At 53.5% G+C, this 16,858-nt stretch overlaps 2 protein-coding genes across 7 annotated transcripts in view; one reads left to right on the top strand and one right to left on the bottom strand.

Moving 5' to 3' along the window:
* The first annotated feature begins 124 nt into the window (after positions 1 to 124).
* LOC148654290 (tripartite motif-containing protein 16-like protein) lies at positions 125 to 15,876 on the top strand. Of its 5 annotated transcripts, none has more exons than XM_088646322.1 (8): positions 125 to 2,971; positions 7,802 to 8,468; positions 10,031 to 10,126; positions 10,403 to 10,636; positions 10,788 to 10,947; positions 12,671 to 12,724; positions 12,915 to 12,974; positions 13,350 to 15,876. In XM_088646322.1, exons 2-8 carry the CDS (start codon positions 7,938 to 7,940, stop codon positions 13,895 to 13,897), a joined length of 1,683 nt encoding a protein of 560 aa, XP_088502448.1. In that variant the 5' UTR covers positions 125 to 2,971; positions 7,802 to 7,937; the 3' UTR covers positions 13,898 to 15,876. The 5 variants fall into 5 exon arrangements, with proteins under 5 accessions (XP_088502448.1, XP_088502449.1, XP_088502452.1 ...); XM_088646323.1 differs by having other exon boundaries at positions 7,799 to 8,468; XM_088646324.1 differs by lacking the exon at positions 125 to 2,971 and adding an exon at positions 3,006 to 3,291.
* LOC148654289 (macrophage mannose receptor 1-like) overlaps positions 15,012 to 16,858 on the bottom strand; it is a 19,465-nt gene continuing 17,618 nt past the window's right edge. The window contains exons 9-11 of one of the 2 annotated variants that reach the window (XM_088646330.1): positions 15,701 to 16,198; positions 15,455 to 15,640; positions 15,012 to 15,414 (exon numbers count right to left, since the gene is read on the bottom strand). In XM_088646330.1, the coding sequence (XP_088502456.1) occupies positions 16,176 to 16,198 (23 nt within the window). In that variant the 3' untranslated portion in view covers positions 15,012 to 15,414; positions 15,455 to 15,640; positions 15,701 to 16,175. Of the gene's footprint in view, positions 15,415 to 15,454; positions 16,199 to 16,858 lie in introns of both variants that reach the window. The other variant, XM_088646329.1, reaches the window with a different exon arrangement.

Genomic DNA, 16,858 nt, shown 5'->3' with positions numbered 1-16,858 from the left:
TCATCCTCGGAGCTGTGGAGGAGCTGTGAATAAACTCAGTCCAGCTCATCTGTATCGTCTCATTATCGCTCCTTCATCATCGTCATCATCATCATCTCCATCAGATCTGTAGACTAACAGTGAATAAACTCAGTCCAGCTCATCTGTATCGTCTCATTATCACTCCTTCATCCTCGGAGCTGTAGAGGAGCTGGGAATAAACTCAGTCCAGCTCATCTGTATCTTCACACTAACACTCCTTCATCATCCTCGGAGCTGTGGAGGAGCTGTGAATAAACTCAGTCCAGCTCATCTGTATCTTCACACTAACACTCCTTCATCATCCTCGGAGCTGTGGAGGAGCTGTGAATAAACTCAGTCCAGCTCATCTGTATCTTCACACTAACACTCCTTCATCATCCTCGGAGCTGTGGAGGAGCTGTGAATAAACTCAGTCCAGCTCATCTGTATCTTCACACTAACACTCCTTCATCCTTGGAGCTGTAGAGTAGCTGTGAATAAACTCAGACCAGCTCATCTGTATCGTCTCACTATCACTCCTTCATCATCCTCGGAGCTGTAGAGGAGCTGTGAATAAACTCAGTCCAGCTCATCTGTATCGTCTCACTATCACTCCTTCATCATCCTCGGAGCTGTAGAGGAGCTGTGAATAAACTCAGTCCAGCTCATCTGTATCTTCACACTAACACTCCTTCATCATCCTCGGAGCTGTAGAGTAACTGTGAATAAACTCAGACCAGCTCATCTGTATCGTCTCACTAACGATCCTTCATCATCCTCGGAGCTGTAGAGGAGCTGTGAATAAACTCAGTCCAGCTCATCTGTATCGTCTCACTATCACTCCTTCATCATCCTCGGAGCTGTAGAGGAGCTGTGAATAAACTCAGTCCAGCTCATCTGTATCTTCTCACTATCACTCCTTCATCATCCTCGGAGCTGTAGAGGAGCTGTGAATAAACTCAGTCCAGCTCATCTGTATCTTCACACTAACACTCCTTCATCATCCTCGGAGCTGTAGAGGAGCTGTGAATAAACTCAGTCCAGCTCATCTGTATCTTCTCACTATCACTCCTTCATCATCCTCGGAGCTGTAGAGTAACTGTGAATAAACTCAGTCCAGCTCATCTGTATCTTCTCACTATCACTCCTTCATCATCCTCGGAGCTGTAGAGGAGCTGTGAATAAACTCAGTCCAGCTCATCTGTATCTTCACACTAACACTCCTTCATCATCCTCGGAGCTGTAGAGGAGCTGTGAATAAACTCAGACCAGCTCATCTGTATCTTCCTGCGGGGGGCGACAGAGGGCTGCGGTGACGGAGAGCCCTTTCAGCACAGCGCCTCTCCCTGGGGGCGGGCACATCCCGGACCGGATCGGCCGGCCGGCTTCATCACAGCTGCGCTGTGGGCCAGGGGCTGAAGCAGTGGGATTCTGGAAGACCCGGAGGGGATCCGGTTGTAGTGGAATGGGAGTTTGGCTGCCACACCGGCACCGACGCGCTTCAATCTTCCTCCTCCAGTCACATGGAGGTGCTCAGGCGTCTGCGCCCGCCGCACAGGAAACTGGGGTTTCGCCTCCTGGCTGTGTGCAACTGTTCCGTCCAATGACTCCTGCTCGAGGGTCGTAATCATTTCCCACAGTGAAGTGAGATGGATAAAAAACCAGTGATCCAGGATAACATGGCGAGTGACTGACGTCTGTCAGTGTGGCCCTCAGTGTCTGTCCCTCTCTCACTCCGTCACACAGACACACTGGCTAACTGACTGTCTCACTCCGACACCCTGAATAACTGAGTGTCTCACTCCGACACCCTGAATAACTGAGTGTCTCGCCCTGTCTCACTCTGACACCCTGAATAACTGAGTGTCTCACTCTGACACCCTGAATAACTGAGTGTCTCGCCCTGTCTCACTCTGACACCCTGAATAACTGAGTGTCTCGCCCTGTCTCACTCTGACACACTGGCTAACTGAGTGTCTCGCCCTGTCTCACTCTGACACACTGGCTAACTGAGTGTCTCACTCTGACACCCTGAATAACTGAGTGTCTCACCCTGTCTCACTCTGAAACCCTGAATAACTGAGTGTCTCACTCTGACACCCTGAATAACTGAGTGTCTCGCCCTGTCTCACTCTGACACCCTGAATAACTGAGTGTCTCGCCCTGTCTCACTCTGAAACCCTGAATAACTGAGTGTCTCACTCTGACACCCTGAATAACTGAGTGTCTCGCCCTGTCTCACTCTGACACCCTGAATAATTGAGTGTCTCGCCCTGTCTCACTCTGACACCCTGAATAACTGAGTGTCTCGCCCTGTCTCACTCTGACACCCTGAATGACTGAGTGTCCAGATGGGCTGGCAGTGCCCAGGTCTGACAGTCCTGCTCCAGCAGTGCCAGGCTCTGCTGTTCTGGGTCCAGATGGGCTGGCAGTGCCCAGGTCTGACAGTCCTGCTCCAGCAGTGCCAGGCTCTGCTGTTCTGGGTCCAGATGGGCTGGCAGTGCCCAGGTCTGACAGTCCTGCTCCAGCAGTGCCAGGCTCTGCTGTTCTGGGTCCAGATGGGACCTGATTTCTGTGTCGCTGCACGCCGTCTCCCTCTCTCACACGGAAGCACCGCCTGTCTGTCTCGCGTTGAAAGTGAACACATCACAGGGGTGGGCCCTCAGATGGATCACCCCATGACAAGACCCTGCGCGTCTTGAGCGGAAGACACCCCCGGAGCTCAACCCACACAGACCTGCGGGGCCGGAACTGTTTCCTCTAGCGACTCGCGCTCGGAGGACAGACCGACACCCGGGGCGGCCCGGAGGCGCGCTGTGATTCGGCAGCGGGACCAGCCGCCCGTGGGAGCGGAGAGAGGGAGCAGCAGGCGGAGGCGAGCCGGCCTGGTGCACGCTGGTGCGATCGGGCAGCCCGTGGTGTCGCGGACAGCCGGCCTTCACTGCGCCCGGGGGCAGGGACCGTCCTTGGGGTGAGTACGCGGGCCGGCGAGCTGGGGTCGTTTTCACGGGCGGATGTCCGCGTTCAAAGTCGCGCAGCCGGGAGACTCCCGTGCCGAGCGAGTCCGAGAGGGGAAGAAAACTCTCCGGGAGCGACCCTCTCTCCCCCCTCCCGGGCGGAGACCCGGGCGCAGACCCGGGCGTGCGCGGCGCTGCGTCTGTCCACTTCCTGCCTCCAGGAGCGCGTCAGAGAGGCGGGGAGAGGCGCCGTCTGGGAACTCGAGAGTTTTACAACAACAACAACAACAAGAAGAACTAATTAGAGCTCTCGTCTGACTGGGTTTGGTTTAAGGTCGTATCGTGTCTCTTATTAATAATAATAATAATAATAATAATAATAATAATAATAATAATAATAATAACAATATAGCTGAACAGCCTTTCCAAACGCAAGCGCGCTGCGCACGACGATAAAGAGGGAGAGAAAGTATAGGACAGGTCAGATCCGAAGAGCGCCTGTACGTCTTGTAGAGCTGAGCCCCTCAGCTGAGCAGAGCCTGCAGAGCACGGACAGCATTATTTACAGCCTTTTTACAGGCGGGACCGACGTCCTGTGACTTAATAACCGGCCGGCGTGGAGAGGCGCGTGTAGGGGCGTGGGTCGGTCGTCTCAGTGCGGGGGTCCGTGTACATTGCATCTTACCGAGGAGAGAGTTAGCGAGCCCGCAGAGCAGAGAGCTGCGGAAATCAAGCCTGGATGTTCTAACTGCATCAGTCAGGTGCTCAATATGGGACACTGAAAGAAGTTGGCTAAGGCAGGTGATATTTCTAAGGTGGAAAAGGGGGGCTTTTATCTAATGCTGCAGCCATATCACCCTGCAAACTCGCCACTGGCAGCCCCACTGGAGCCCAGCAGTCTGGGCCTGGCCAGTACCTGGAGGGCAGACTGCTGGGAGAGCTGAGGCTGCTGCTGGGAGAGGTGTTAGTGGGGCCAGTAGGGGGCGCTCTCACCCAGCTCACAGCCCCACTGGAGCCCAGCAGTGTGGGCCTGGCCAATACCTGGAGGGCAGACTGCTGGGAGAGGTGTTAGTGGGGCCAGTAGGGGGCGCTCAGCCTGCGGTCTGTGTGGGTCCTCATGCCCCAGTACAGTGACGGGGACACTGTAAAAAGGTGTCGTCCTTCAGATGAGACGAAAAACCGAGGTCCTGACTCTCTGTGGTCATTAAAAATCCCAGGGTGTTTCTCAAAAAGAGTAGGGGTGTAACCCCGGCGTCCTGGCCAAATTTCCCCATCGGCTGTTATCAATCATGGCCTCCTAACAATCCCCCTCTGTGAATTGGCTTCATTACTCTGCTCTCCTCCCCACTGAGAGCTGGTGTGTGGGGAGCGTTCTGGTGCACTATGGCTGCCGTCGCATCATCCAGGTGGGGCTGCACATTGGTGGTGGTGGAGGGGATCCCCATTACCTGTAAAGCGCTTTGAGTGGAGTGTCCAGAAAAGCGCTATATAAGTGTAAGCAATTATAATAATTATAGAACTGCAAGCTTCCAATAACTAACAGACCAGCTTCCGATAACTAACAGACCAGCTTCCGATAACAAACCAGCTTCCGATAACAAACAGACCAGTTTCAGATAACAAACAGACCAGCTTCCGATAACTAACAGACCAGCTTCCGATAACTAACAGACCAGCTTCAGATAACAAACAGACCAGCTTCAGATAACAAACAGACCAGCTTCAGATAACAAACAAACCAGCTTCAGATAACAAACAGACCAGCTTCAGATAACAAACAGACCAGCTTCAGATAACAAACAGACCAGCTTCCGATAACAGACCAGCTTCAGATAACTAACAGACCAGCTTCAGATAACAAACAGACCAGCTTCAGATAACAAACAGACCAGCTTCCGATAACTAACAGACCAGCTTCCGATAACAAACAGACCAGCTTACGATAACTAACAGACCAGCTTCAGATGCCTTGTGTCCCTCCCGTCTCTCTCTCCTGTCTGCCTGTTTCATGCCTGTTCCCCGAGTGGTGATTGACTTCATCATCTACCCAGAGCTGAGGCCTGAGGCCAAGTCAGCTCCACGGCGGCTTTGAGATCGGTGATGCTCTGACCTTTGACTCTCGACCCCCCCGACATCTCGGGGAACATCCTCTCGCCTCGTAGCTCGTGAGACCTGGAGATGTCGACACTGGTCAGGTGCCACCCAGTGTGTCGAGACTCTTAAAGACACTTCAGGGGTCACGCACAGCGCCTGGAGCAATCGAAATAATGCCACATGGTGAAACTCCTGTAATTTCACACGAGTTGGTACAGCAGGGCTGTCGATCGGATAGCCCTCTACAGCGCGCTGTCTCGCTCGGTCCAGGGCTCCAGTTTCTGTGGGCGATACGTACGGAGCAGCGCGGTTTTTAGCTCTGTTTGTTGCAAGTGGCTGCCAGCTCTCCTTCCTGCTCTGGATCTCTGCCCATCCTGGTCAGGGGCTGAGCTCCGGGGCCCGTCTGCCTTCTGACGGGCTGAAGGAGGTGCTCGGCTTCTCTTCCACAGCGGCACCAGCTGAAACGTGGAGCTTTCCTCTCTGAAGACGCCGTTTTTACCAGCCCACTGCTGCCCCCCCGTGGCCTCTGTGTGTAGAACCGGGGCAGAGCCGGGCTGGTCTTGCCGCTCCGGTCAGAGGGTTTTGAAATGGCCAGGTCCCGGGGTAGCTGGGCTCTGGCCCGAGCTGTGTGTTTGTGTGGAGTCTGCGTGTTGTCCATGTGCCATGCTTGTGCTCTCCATCTTTGCTGGGATGGGCTCTGTCTGGGCTGAGAATCCCACTAGGAGTCTTTGGTCAGAGATCACTAGGGAACCTTGGTCTAATTGATCAGTACTAATCGATCAGTACCAGCGCCGGATTCTATAAGGACAGTTTGTTCTGAGTGAAGTGGTGACCAGTAGAGACAGGTTCTGGAATGCTAGAAGCAGCTGTCTGGCCCAGATTGCGTCTGAAACTCTGCAGACTGGTGCTGAAACACTAGAGGGAGCTGTGCAGGAGTTAATAATAATAATAATAATAACTGCTTATACTTATATAGCGCTTTTTCTGGACACTCCACTCAAAGCGCTTTACAGGTAATGGGGATCCCCTCCACCACCACCAATGTGCAGCCCCACCTGGATGATGCGACGGCAGCCATAGTGCACCAGAACGCTCCCCACACACCAGCTCTCAGTGGGGAGGAGAGCAGAGTAATGAAGCCAATTCACAGAGGGGGATTGTTAGGAGGCCATGATTGATAACAGCCGATGGGGAAATTTGGCCAGGATGCTGGGGTTACACCCCTACTCTTTTCGAGAAACCCTGGGATTTTTAATGACCACAGAGAGTCAGGACCTCGGTTTTACGTCTCATCCGAAGGACGGCGCCTGTTTACAGTATAGTGTCCCCGTCAGTACACTGGGGAATTAGGACCCACATGAGCCGCAGGGTGAGCGCCCCCTGCTGGCCCCACTAACACCTCTTCCTCCAGCAACCTTAGTTTTTCCCAGGAGGTCTCCCATCCAGGTACTGACCAGGCTCACACCTGCTGAGCTCCAGGGGGTTGCCAGTTGTGAGCTGCAGGGTGATATGGCTGCTGGCTAAGTTGGAGTGGAGTGATATCACCTTGGAGTGATATTCGATTCTGGATTAACATTCGACCCACACGTATTGTCAAAACATCTTTTTTTCACCTCAGAAATATCGCCAGACTACGCCCTATGCTATCACATACTGTGGCTGAAAAGCTGATCAACATATTTGTGTTCTCTCGAATTCACTACTGTAATGCTCTGCTCGCTGGGGTATCTAAATCTACTTTGAACAACTGCAGTATGTCCAAAATTGGGTAGCCAGGATCCTGACCAGGTCTAGTGCAAGTGATCACATTACTCCTGTCCTGGAGTCCTTGCACTGGCTTCCTGTCAAATTCCATGTTGACTTTAAAATCCTCATGCTCACCTATAAGGCTCTGCATGGCTTGGCACCTCAGTACCTGTCTGAACTATTATCGCCCTACTCCACACCTCGCAACCTTCAGCCTTCAAATTCTTCTCTCCTTACTGTCTACATTGTATGGGTAACAGGGCCTTCTCCTGTTATGCCCCCAAGCTCTGGAACTCTCTGCCCAAGGATATCAGAGAGTCAACTTCTAGTGCTGAAACACTGGAGGGACCTGTCCTGTACAGTCTGGTGCTGAAACACTACAGGGAGCTGTCCTGTACAGTCTGGTGCTGAAACACTAGAGAGAGCTGTCCTGTACAGTCTGGTGCTGAAACACTAGAGGGAGCTGTCCTGTACAGTCTGGTGCTGAAACACTAGAGGGAGCTGTCCTGTACGGTCTGGTGCTGAAACACTAGAGGGAGCTGTCCTGTACGGTCTGGTGCTGAAACACTAGAGGGAGCTGTCCTGTACAGTCTGGTGCTGAAACACTAGAGGGAGCTGTCCTGTACGGTCTGGTGCTGAAACACTAGAGGGAGCTGTCCTGTACGGTCTGGTGCTGAAACACTAGAGGGAGCTGTCCTGTACGGTCTGGTGCTGAAACACTAGAGGGAGCTGTCCTGTACGGTCTGGTGCTGAAACACTAGAGGGAGCTGTCCTCACTTCCCTAATTATGTTTAGCTTACATACCTTACGTTAGTTTATATTTATTTTGTTACTCTGCATTAGAAACCAGCCTGGGCTGTAGCTGACTGCCACTGGGAACTTTGCTGACTTGATCAGTCAGTTTGAAAGTGTGAGAAGTTCAATATAAATAATATTCAGATACTGTAAGTATTCAGAAAGTCTGCTTAATTGAGGTCCACTCTCCTCTCTTACTGTTTCAGCAGGTCTCTGGTCCAGTTCGTCAGGGGCTCTGAACTTCAATCCGAACCCCCTGGAGCTGCTGGGCTGTACTGGGCTGAGCTGGCCTTTGTCGGTGTCTTTGGACCACCCCAGTTTTTGTTCCGTTCGCCCTGCTAGACAATGGCCAGTGGTCTGTGGTCTGAGGGTCAGATCTGGTGTCCCACCTGTCTGAACATCCTCACGGATCCAGTGACTCTTCCCTGCGGACACAGTTACTGTATGGGCTGCATCAGGACGCAGTGGGACCGGGTCGATCACATCGGCGTCTACAGCTGCCCCCAGTGCGGAGAGACCTTCGCCCAGCGGCCCGACGTGCACAGGAACACAGAGCTGGCCGACGTGGTGGAGCAGCTGAGGTCGTCGAGCTTCCACGATCCGCCTCCTGCCCCCAGTCCTGCTGGCCCTGGAGATGTGCTGTGTGACGTCTGCACTGGGAGACCGGCGAGGGCTGTGAAGTCCTGCCTGGTGTGTCTGGCCTCTTACTGCCAGACTCACCTCCAGCCTCACCGCCAGTCTCCCGCTCTGTCCGCGCACCCGCTGGTCGACGCCACTGGGCGCCCGGGGGGCACGGCTCGTGCCGATCCGCGGGGGCCGTGGGATCCGCTGTGGCAGATGGGTGGTGACGGCCGCAGCTCAGCGGTTGCGAATCTGGTAAGGATGACAATTTAGCACAGCCGCTCCAGGGCAAGTGAGCCGGGTCACAGGCAGCTTTAAAAAGACATGAAGGCTTTCCTCAGAGATGAGGCAGCAGGTCTCTCCAGCGTCAGACCTGGAGCTCGTGGCCTGTCTCTCCAGCTGTAGTGAACACTGTCCTCAGAGATGAGGCAGCAGATCTCTCCAGCGTCAGACCTGGAGCTCGTGGTCTGTCTCTCCAGCTGTAGTGAACACTGTCCTCAGAGATGAGGCAGCAGGTCTCTCCAGCGTCAGACCTGGAGCTCGTGGTCTGTCTCTCCAGCTGTAGTGAACACTGTCCTCAGAGATGAGGCAGCAGGTCTCTCCAGTGTCAGACCTGGAGCTCGTGGCCTGTCTCTCCAGCTGTAGTGAACACTGTCCTCAGAGATGAGGCAGCAGATCTCTCCAGTGCCAGACCTGGAGCTCATGGCCTGTCTCTCCAGCTGTAGTGAACACTGTCCTCAGAGATGAGGCAGCAGGTCTCTCCAGTGTCAGACCTGGAGCTCGTGGCCTGTCTCTCCAGCTGTAGTGAACACTGTCCTCAGAGATGAGGCAGCAGATCTCTCCAGCGTCAGACCTGGAGCTCGTGGTCTGTCTCTCCAGCTGTAGTGAACACTGTCCTCAGAGATGAGGCAGCAGATCTCTCCAGTGTCAGACCTGGAGCTCGTGGCCTGTCTCTCCAGCTGTAGTGAACACTGTCCTCAGAGATGAGGCAGCAGATCTCTCCAGCGTCAGACCTGGAGCTCGTGGTCTGTCTCTCCAGCTGTAGTGAACACTGTCCTCAGAGATGAGGCAGCAGGTCTCTCCAGCGTCAGACCTGGAGCTCATGGCCTGTCTCTCCAGCTGTAAGAATACAGAGATGGGATGTTTTTCTTCTCAGGTTTACTGTTGCTTTTGGAGCTCAGAGAAGTTTTTAGATTAGTATGTTGAATGGACGAGTCCTAACAGAGAGCACAGCAGTGCTAAACTCCCAATGCAGTCGTTTTCCTGGGCCTTTCTAAACCAAGTACAGCCCTGCCCGAACTCGTGGGACACTGTAAATGTCAGAACAATCCCAGAATGTAACAGGGCGCATGTGGTAAAGGAATACTCTTAAATACCAGCCAGAGGCCGCACAGTCTGACGTCCAGCTGTCTGAGTAAATCACCCAGCCAGCCGAGCTGCCAACCCCACAGAGTCCAACAGCAGGTCCGCCTGCCTGAATTCCGTACTGAGCCGCTGCCTGCTGTGATTAGGCCGAGTCGGCGCAGGCATGCACAGCCGTGCCCTTCCGGGCTCAGTCTGTGGGCCTGCTGAAAAGGGGGCAGAGGGGACTGGATCCAGTTCGGCTCGGCTCGGCGTGCCTGGAGTCTCAGGACCGGAGCTGGGCCCTGCCGGGCCCGACGGCCTGCGAGGTCAGCCAGTCAGTGCGAGCCCCCGGGAGCTCAGTCTCGGCCACGCGCTGCAGGAGTCCTCCCTGAGGATCGTGAGGGGGGAGGGGGTGACACGAGGTCGCCCCTTCTGTCTGGGTGAATCTCCCGTGTCCCTCCCCCCCCCCCCAGGAGCAGCGGGGGGCGACGCGGGCGGGAGTCCAGGAGAGACTGCGGAGCAAGCAGGAGGAGCTGCAGCACGCGATGCGGACGGCGGAGGCCATCAGGGTGAGTATCGGCCAGCGGAGGCGGTCCTGGGGCGGCGTGACCGCTAGGCGAACACTGGACTCATGTGGGAAGGTGCTGTAAACTGTGCCTGCAGACGTCACCAGCTGTTTGAAACTGTATCTGGAGTTTCGACTGTGTGCCGTGAGGTGGATGGGTGTCTTCATTGTCTCCTTTATCTCCTTCCTGATGCCCTTAATGCTGGTTGTCTCTCAGTCATCTGATGAGACCCCAGCGTGGGGCCGTATCCCATAAGCCACTGTGCGTCTCCTCCCTCAGAGCTCTGCGCACACGGCAGTACAGGACACTGACAGGATCTTCACTGAGCTGATCCGCTCCATTGAGAGAACACGCTCTGAGCTCACACAGCTGATCAGGGCTCAAGAGAGGGCTGCAGTGAGTCAGGCTGAAGGACTCCTGGAGCGACTGGAGCAGGAGATCGCTGAGCTGAGGAGGAGAGACGCTGAGCTGAGCCAGCTCTCACACACAGAGGATCACATCCATTTCCTCCAGGTAACAGCACTGCTCTGGGACTCTCTGCAGTCCAGAAGGGAGTCTCTCACACAGAGCTCTCCAATGGAGCTGTCCCTGGCTTCTCCCCAGGAATGTGTGCTGGAGCCCAGTGTGTTTGACTGGAAACTCCTCTCTCTCCTCCCTGCTGCAGAAGTTCCAGTCTGTCTGTGTCCCTCCTGAAGCTGGAGACTCACCCAGCATCCCTGTCAGACCCCACTTCTCTCCTGAGGCTGTGAGGAGAGCTGTCTCTGGACTGAAAGAGCGACTGGAGAACTTCTGCAGGGAGGAATTAGTGAAGATCTCCAGGACAGGTGGGTTCTTGAATACAATGTGACATCTTTTTATGGAGCAGGTGATCTCTGTGTCCAGTTCCCCTTTCTCAAACTTATGTTTTCAGGGAGTCTGAAGAGTCTTTGTTTTACAGCAAGGCTGGTGACTGGTTTTCACTCATGAGACAGACTCTCGCACAGAAGGCTGTAGAAGATGAGACAACAACCTCAGTTTTGGCACAGGCCTGTTTCGTTTCAAATAGAGAGTTTCTGAGTTTGTTGGAGAGCAGTGTAGTTCCTCATGGTAGTAGAACACTGAGCTCAGGCCACTTGATTTTGTAAACGCGACAGGTACTGGCACACGGGGAGTTTGGCACACGAGTTGACATAACATTGCCGAAAGAAGCTTGATAAGAATCTATCCAAAAAGTAGCACGAGCTAACCCAGAACAGCTGGTGTAGTAAGGGTTACCCAGGTGTGGCTGGCGTGTTTTAAGGTGGTCTGTTTGAGAGAGACCCCATCCTGGACAATAGTGGGTCAGCACACGAGTACACTAGCCCAGGCCTGTGATATCAGTGATATCTGTGATCGTGTTAATAACCTGGCTCAGGAAAAATAGACGTGTAAGAGAGACAGAACCCCATCCTGGACCACAGAGGGTCGGCCCACCGGCCTAGGGCTGTGATATCTGTCATCATGCTTGTGGACTGGCTCAGGGAAACTAGCTGTGTAAGAGAGAGACCCCATCCTGGACAAATAGAGGGTTAACACGCTAGCACACCAGCCCATGTCTGTGATATCTGTGATTGTGTTAATAGACTGGCTCAGCAGAAACTAGCTGTGTAAGAGAGAGACCCCATCCTGGATAATAGAGGGTCAGCACGCTAGCACACTAGCCCAGGCCTGTGATATCAGTGATATCTGTGATCGTGTTAATAGCCTGGCTCAGGAAAAATAGACGTGTAAGAGAGAGAGAACCCCGTCCTGGACCACAGAGGGTCGGCCCACCAGCCCATGCTTGTGATATGTGTGATTGTGTTAATAGACTGGCTCAGCAGAAACTAGCTGTGTAAGAGAGAGACCCCATCCTGGATGACAGAGGGTTAACACACTAGCCCAGGCCTGTGATATCAGTGATATCTGTGATCGTGTTAATAGCCTGGCTCAGGAAAAATAGACGTGTAAGAGAGAGAGAGACCCCGTCCTGGACCACAGAGGGTCGGCCCACCGGCCTAGGGCTGTGATATCTGTGCAGTCGTGTTCATGTTATTCAACTGCAGTGACTACAGCGGGAGAAATTGCAGAATGAATTAACTTCCACTCCAGCAGAGGCGACAGCTGAATGAAGCAGGTCTAGGTGCCAGACGCCAGAGGGAGGCGCAGTCGCCAGAGAGCATCTCGAGGTTTCGCCAGAGAGAGGGCGGCGACAGCGGTGCTGGTGTTGACGTGCGAATTGTAAACCAAGGTTTGGGAGGGATGACTGGGGGAGGAGGGGGCAGACCTCCGATCTCCTGACACCCCATCCACCGTGATGTCACTTCCTGAGAGACAGGAACACCCCGGCCCGCCTCTCCCTCTTCCTCGCGGTCGACCTCCGGGTGCAGCTGTGCGGGACGGGAGTATTCGGTATCCTGTAGAATAGAAATGCGGAACGACGTACGAATCCTTCGCAGGCGTCAAGGTAGCGGGTTCTGACCTCGGCAGAGCGTTGTTTGTGTCCTGGACTCTGGGTTCAGCTCCTTTTCTCTCTGTGTGTCTCCCCAGTGACGGACATCAGCAGCCTGGAGCCTGCAGAGCCCAGGAGCACAGCAGAGGCGGGTGAGTCCGTCTGGAGCCCAGCTCCCCACTGAGAGCACAGAGCCCGGACACAGCGCACGTGACCTGACGCTGTGTGTCTGTCACCGATCCATGTCCAGTCAGCTCTGGCGGTCATCCAGGAATATCAACTTTTGTTTTGTGCTGCAGTACAACCAGCCCTGATGAGACATGTCTCTCTGTGTCTCCTCAGTGAGTGACGTCTACAGTCTGCAGACTCCAGAGCCCAGGACCAGAGCAGAGCTCTTACACTGTGAGTCTGTTTTCACTCCAGCTGCCCACCGAGAGATACCTGGAGCTCAAACACACACACACACCTGTACTGGGCTGTGGGGGTGGGACTCTAGTGGAGATCTGCTCAGGGATTGGTCTGTTCTGCCTGTCTGTCCTCTTGTCTCCAATCAGAAACCCCAGTGTGTATCTCACTGGGCTGTGGGGGCGGGACTCTAGTGGAGCTGTGCTCAGGGATTGGTCTGTTCTGCCTGTCTGTCCTCTGACTGTCCTCTCCAATCAGAAACCCCAGTGTGTATCTCACTGGGCTGTGGGGGCGGGACTCTAGTGGAGATCTGCTCATGGATTGGTCTGCTCTGCCTGTCTGTCCTCTGACTGTCCTCTTCTCTCCAATCAGATGCCTGTCAGCTCACACTGGACCCCAACACAGCGCACAGACACCTCCGTCTGTCTGAGGGGAACAGGGGGGTGACCTGGAGCAGGGAGCCCCAGCAGTACCCCGATCACCCCGAGAGATTCGACCACTGGCAGCAGGTGCTGTGCAGAGAGGGGCTGTCCGGGACTCGCTGTTACTGGGAGGTGGAGTGGAGTGGGATAGGGGGGTTCATAGGCGTCGCTTATAAGGGGATCACCAGGAAAGGGGAGGCCAAAGATGGCGTCTTTGGGGGCAACGACCAGTCGTGGAGTCTGGTGAGCTCTGGCCTCAGCTGCTCCTTCTGGCACAGCAGGAAGGGGGCTACGATAACGGGCCCTCTGGCCCCCAGGATCGGGGTGTATGTGGACCACAGGGCTGGAACTCTGTCCTTTTACAGCGTCTCTGGAGACACAGCGACCCTCCTGCACAGAGTCCAGGCCTCCTTCACGGAGCCCCTCTATCCCGGGTTCGGGATTGGACTGAACACGACAGTGGGCCTGTGCCGACTGGATCGGCCCGTTTGGTCCTGATGCAGGGCACCCCCTGGGCCTGGGCGGAGAAACCGGTGAGCGTGGTGCGACCTCGGGCCTCTTGAAGACCAGATCCTCTCGGTTCTGCGGGTTTCAGCTGATCAGGACTTGGGCTGGCACACGTTGGCCAGGATGGTTTTTCAATTGAACAGCTTTGCAGCTACAGGAGGGCTGGTGAGGTATGACATCATAATGCCAATCGTGCTGCTTATTCCTCTACTGTACTGGACACTGGAGCTCTGAGCACAGGGAAGCTGTTTACTTTAAAGCTGGACTCCTCTACTGTACTGGACACTGATCACACAGGAGAGAGTGTTTAATCTACTGTACTGGACACTGATCACACAGGAGGGAGTGTTTAATCTACTGTACTGGACACTGATCACACAGGAGAGAGTGTTTAATTTACAGCTGGACACTGATCACACAGGAGAGAGTGTTTAATCTACTGTACTGGACACTGATCACACAGGAGAGAGTGTTTAATCTACAGCCGGACACTGATCACACAGGAGAGAGTGTTTAATCTACAGCCGGACTCCTCTACTGTACTGGACACTGATCACACAGGAGAGAGTGTTTAATCTACAGCCGGACACTGATCACACAGGAGAGAGTGTTTAATCTACAGCTGGACACTGATCACGCAGGAGAGAGTGTTTAATCTACAGCCGGACTACTCTACTGTACTGGACACTGATCACACAGGAGAGAGTGTTTAATCTACAGCCGGACACTGATCACACAGGAGAGAGTGTTTAATCTACAGCTGGACACTGATCACGCAGGAGAGAGTGTTTAATCTACAGCCGGACTCCTCTACTGTACTGGACACTGATCACACAGGAGAGAGTGTTTAATCTACAGCCGGACTCCTCTACTGTACTGGACACTGATCACACAGGAGAGAGTGTTTAATCTACAGCTGGACACTGATCACACAGGAGAGAGTGTTTAATCTACAGCTGGACACTGATCACACAGGAGAGAGTGTTTAATCTACAGCTGGACACTGATCACACAGGAGAGAGTGTTTAATCTACAGCTGGACACTGATCACACAGGAGAGAGTGTTTAATCTACAGCCGGACTCCTCTACTGTACTGGACACTGATCACACAGGAGAGAGTGTTTAATCTACAGCTGGACACTGATCACACAGGAGAGAGTGTTTAATCTACAGCCGGACTCCTCTACTGTACTGGACACTGATCACACAGGAGAGAGTGTTTAATCTACAGCTGGACACTGATCACACAGGAGAGAGTGTTTAATCTACAGCTGGACACTGATCACACAGGAGAGAGTGTTTAATCTACAGCCGGACTCCTCTACTGTACTGGACACTGATCACACAGGAGAGAGTGTTTAATCTACAGCTGGACACTGATCACACAGGAGAGAGTGTTTAATCTACAGCTGGACACTGATCACACAGGAGAGAGTGTTTAATCTACAGCTGGACACTGATCACACAGGAGAGAGTGTTTAATCTACAGCCGGACTCCTCTACTGTACTGGACACTGATCACACAGGAGAGAGTGTTTAATCTACACCGGGACACTGATCACACAGGAGAGAGTGTTTAATCTACAGCTGGACTCCTCTACTGTACTGGACACTGATCACACAGGAGAGAGTGTTTAATCTACAGCTGGACACTGATCACACAGGAGAGAGTGCTTAATCTACAGCTGGACACTGATCACACAGGAGAGAGTGTTTAATCTACAGCTGGACTCCTCTACTGTACTGGACACTGATCACACAGGAGAGAGTGTTTAATCTACTGTACTGGACACTGATCACACAGGAGAGAGTGTTTAATCTACAGCCGGACTCCTCTACTGTACTGGACACTGTGCAGCTCTATAATCCAATCTAAAAGAATGCTTTATTTACATAGTGAGCTGTTGAAGGTGTAGTAAGTTACTAAATGCTTCTGATATTTTAAATAAAATCATGTAAGGCTCTTCCACGAGGTTTGTGACTCGTGCTTTTTGCTCCTGCTCCCTGCTGCGTGGAAGGCCACCAGCGAAACGCTGAGCGCACACACAGATGGCCCACTGGAGACCAGGGACTGGGAGCAGAGACACAAGCCCCCATCGTCACAGAGCCAATCGGAAAGGGACATGCAGGAAGTTCAAGTTCTAACGGGCCGCTGTCCTGGTCTGGGTCCGGTTTCCGGTGGGGGGGTGTCTGCTGATCGGCACCGTCATCTTCACTGGGGGGGGGTCATAATTAGCCTTCTCGTTAGGCCGGGTGTAGCGAGGCTGGTTAGACTCCAGTGCCACAGTGACCTGAGGAGAGAAGGAGGAAGAAGCAACAGAGACAAAGATTAATAGAAGAATATTTGTTTGTCACTGAACTATAGATTTAGCTACATTGTATTGATGATTGATTACGGGTTCTTGGACAGTGGTTAGATGATCTCCCTGTGGCTGATGAGCTTTCCCTGACAGCCCCACTGCGAGCTCTATTTAATATGAATATCCATCTCCTTTCTTCTCGCGTTCAAAGAGCGACAATGGCCAAACGAGAAGGTGGCGGGTCAGACGAGGTGGAGGCTCTTGTCAGAACTACATTCCCCAGAAGGCTTTGGGGGGGGGGGGTGATGTGCCATCCTCAGTCACCTGACCAGGTGGTGTGAGACAATTGGTTGGGTGACAGTTTAAAAACCTGGGTTTAAAAGTTTAAAAGCTGGGTCCACCAGAGTCGGACAACATCTGTCGTCTGATATGGGTGTGTCACAAAAGAGAGGGGCGAGTATCAGACCGAGTAAGGCACTGAGAACCGGGCAGTATTTAAAGTTTCAAAGACAGAGCCTTCCTGGCTGTGTGACCAGTTCAAGGAGTGACTTTCTTCACTTCAGGTTAGAACAATGTCTCAGCTGCAGGAAGTGTCGAATCGTGAGAATCTTATCACAGTGATCAGCTCTCAGAGGGCTGCTGACAGAAACC

This window comes from Lepisosteus platostomus, chromosome 9 (genome assembly GCF_059453375.1).
Source record: "Lepisosteus platostomus isolate fLepPlt1 chromosome 9, fLepPlt1.hap1, whole genome shotgun sequence".
Taxonomy (NCBI): Eukaryota; Metazoa; Chordata; class Actinopteri; order Semionotiformes; family Lepisosteidae; genus Lepisosteus; species Lepisosteus platostomus.
The sequence above is the reverse complement of the archived record's forward strand: the minus strand, read 5'-3'. Positions and strand labels throughout refer to the sequence as shown.

Excerpts from the sequence above, each read along its gene's own strand:
- LOC148654290 (XM_088646322.1), top strand. The coding sequence starts at position 7,938 with ATGGCCAGTGGTCTGTGGTCTGAGGGTCAGATCTGGTGTCCCACCTGT. Across the intron at positions 10,948-12,670 it reads AGTGAAGATCTCCAGGACAG|TGACGGACATCAGCAGCCTG; the intron begins GTGGGTTCTTGA and ends GTGTCTCCCCAG. Across the intron at positions 12,975-13,349 it reads CAGAGCAGAGCTCTTACACT|ATGCCTGTCAGCTCACACTG; the intron begins GTGAGTCTGTTT and ends CTCTCCAATCAG.